This window comes from Antrostomus carolinensis, unplaced genomic scaffold (genome assembly GCF_000700745.2).
Source record: "Antrostomus carolinensis isolate BGI_N321 unplaced genomic scaffold, ASM70074v2 scaffold29273, whole genome shotgun sequence".
Classification (NCBI taxonomy): Eukaryota; Metazoa; Chordata; class Aves; order Caprimulgiformes; family Caprimulgidae; genus Antrostomus; species Antrostomus carolinensis.
The window spans coordinates 1-1,368 of record NW_010303598.1 but is presented as its reverse complement, the minus strand read 5'-3'; the positions used below and the strand labels follow the sequence as shown (position 1 = coordinate 1,368).

The window sequence follows — 1,368 nt, the reverse complement described above, 5'->3', positions numbered from 1 at the left end:
GGCAACCCACGACGGCTTTCATGCCAGCCTGTTGCAAAGGCAGAGCAGCGGGAGCGGTTATGAGTGTGTGTTCAGCAGAATCCTCCCCTTTGATGCTGTTCCCGAGGTGCTCGAGCCCCCGGAACGTGTGGGAGGGGAGATGACCCCGCTGGGCTGCAGCTCCCGGGGGACACAGCTCCATCATCCTTCACCCCCATCCCCAGCCAGCCCCCCGAGCTACCACGTGTCACTGAACATTCATCTGCTCAGGGCAGGGGGATCCTTCAAACCTAGTGACAGCGGCTCTCGGTGGCCCCGGCCATGTGCACAGGGGGGACGGGACCACGAGCCACCCCTGGGGTTAACGGGATTTTTCCACTTTACCTTCAGTTTCCTCCTGGCGTTAAATTCCTGCAGTTTCTTCTGCGTGCTGTCCATGTGAGCAAATTTAGCAGCTTTCCCAGTGACCCAGGGATGCTCCAGAGCTTGGTAGACGGTCAGTCTCTTCTGGGGGTCCAAGACAATCAATTTTCTGACCTGTAACCAATTTCAGACACACAAAAAAAGCTTCGTTTGTCCAAAGCCCCTCATTTCATTAGCTCACAAGCATTAATCTGAAGGCTTCACACTCAGCAGCCCCGGCACAGCCTCACTCACCAAATCCTTGGCGTTGAGGGAAACCTCATCCCACCACGGGGACACGAACTCGTAGTCGCAGGTGAGGATGCGGCTGTACATGTACTGATCCCCTCGCGGGTCGAAGAAAGGCTCGAAGCCGCAGAGCCTGTGAGCAGAGCAGAGGAGAGAGGAGCTCCATGCCGCTGCCCCAGCCCCATGGCACAGCCATGCTGGCGTTTGCCGGCTGCTCATGGTGGAGCAAACCATCTCACACCGCGGTGTCACTGCCCACGCGGCCCCGGCTGCGTTACTCACAGGATGTAGGTGATGACGCCCACGGACCACATATCCACTTCAGGGCCGTACGGACACCCGTGGAGGACTTCTGGGGCTGGAAGCACAGTTTGGGGTTCAAACACGTGTGTTTGGGGAGCTCCCAACAGTGTGGCCATGGTGGGAAGCTCACGGCAGAGAAAACACCCCATGGGCACCGCCAGTGCCTCCTGGCACAGCCGTCTGCCATCCCTGCACCGAGCTGTGCGCGGCCTCAGGCGGGGAGCAGCCTGCCCGGGTCTCCCTCCCGCTCCCCAGCTCACCGCAGTACCCCGGCGTCCCGCAGACGGTTTTCATGGTGTCCTGTTCATCCACGATCTTGGAGAGCCCAAAGTCACCTTGGAAGGACACAGAGGGGAGTGACGCTGCCATCGGGGAGGTGCCATTAACCCCCTTTGTGCCACGACCCCCCTGGGGTGTCCCTGGCAAACCCACCGA

General features: G+C 60.0%; 1 protein-coding gene across 1 annotated transcript in view; it reads right to left on the bottom strand.

The window, feature by feature from the left end:
- Positions 1-1,302, bottom strand: part of LOC114818402 (calcium/calmodulin-dependent protein kinase type IV) — a 1,510-nt gene extending 208 nt beyond the window's left edge. Inside the window, exons 1-4 of the mRNA XM_029084060.1 lie at positions 1,194-1,302; positions 913-988; positions 637-763; positions 364-516 (exon numbers count right to left, since the gene is read on the bottom strand). Coding sequence (XP_028939893.1) covers positions 364-516; positions 637-763; positions 913-988; positions 1,194-1,302 — 465 coding nt within the window. The remainder of the gene's footprint in view (positions 1-363; positions 517-636; positions 764-912; positions 989-1,193) is intronic.
- Positions 1,303-1,368: the final 66 nt, after the last annotated feature.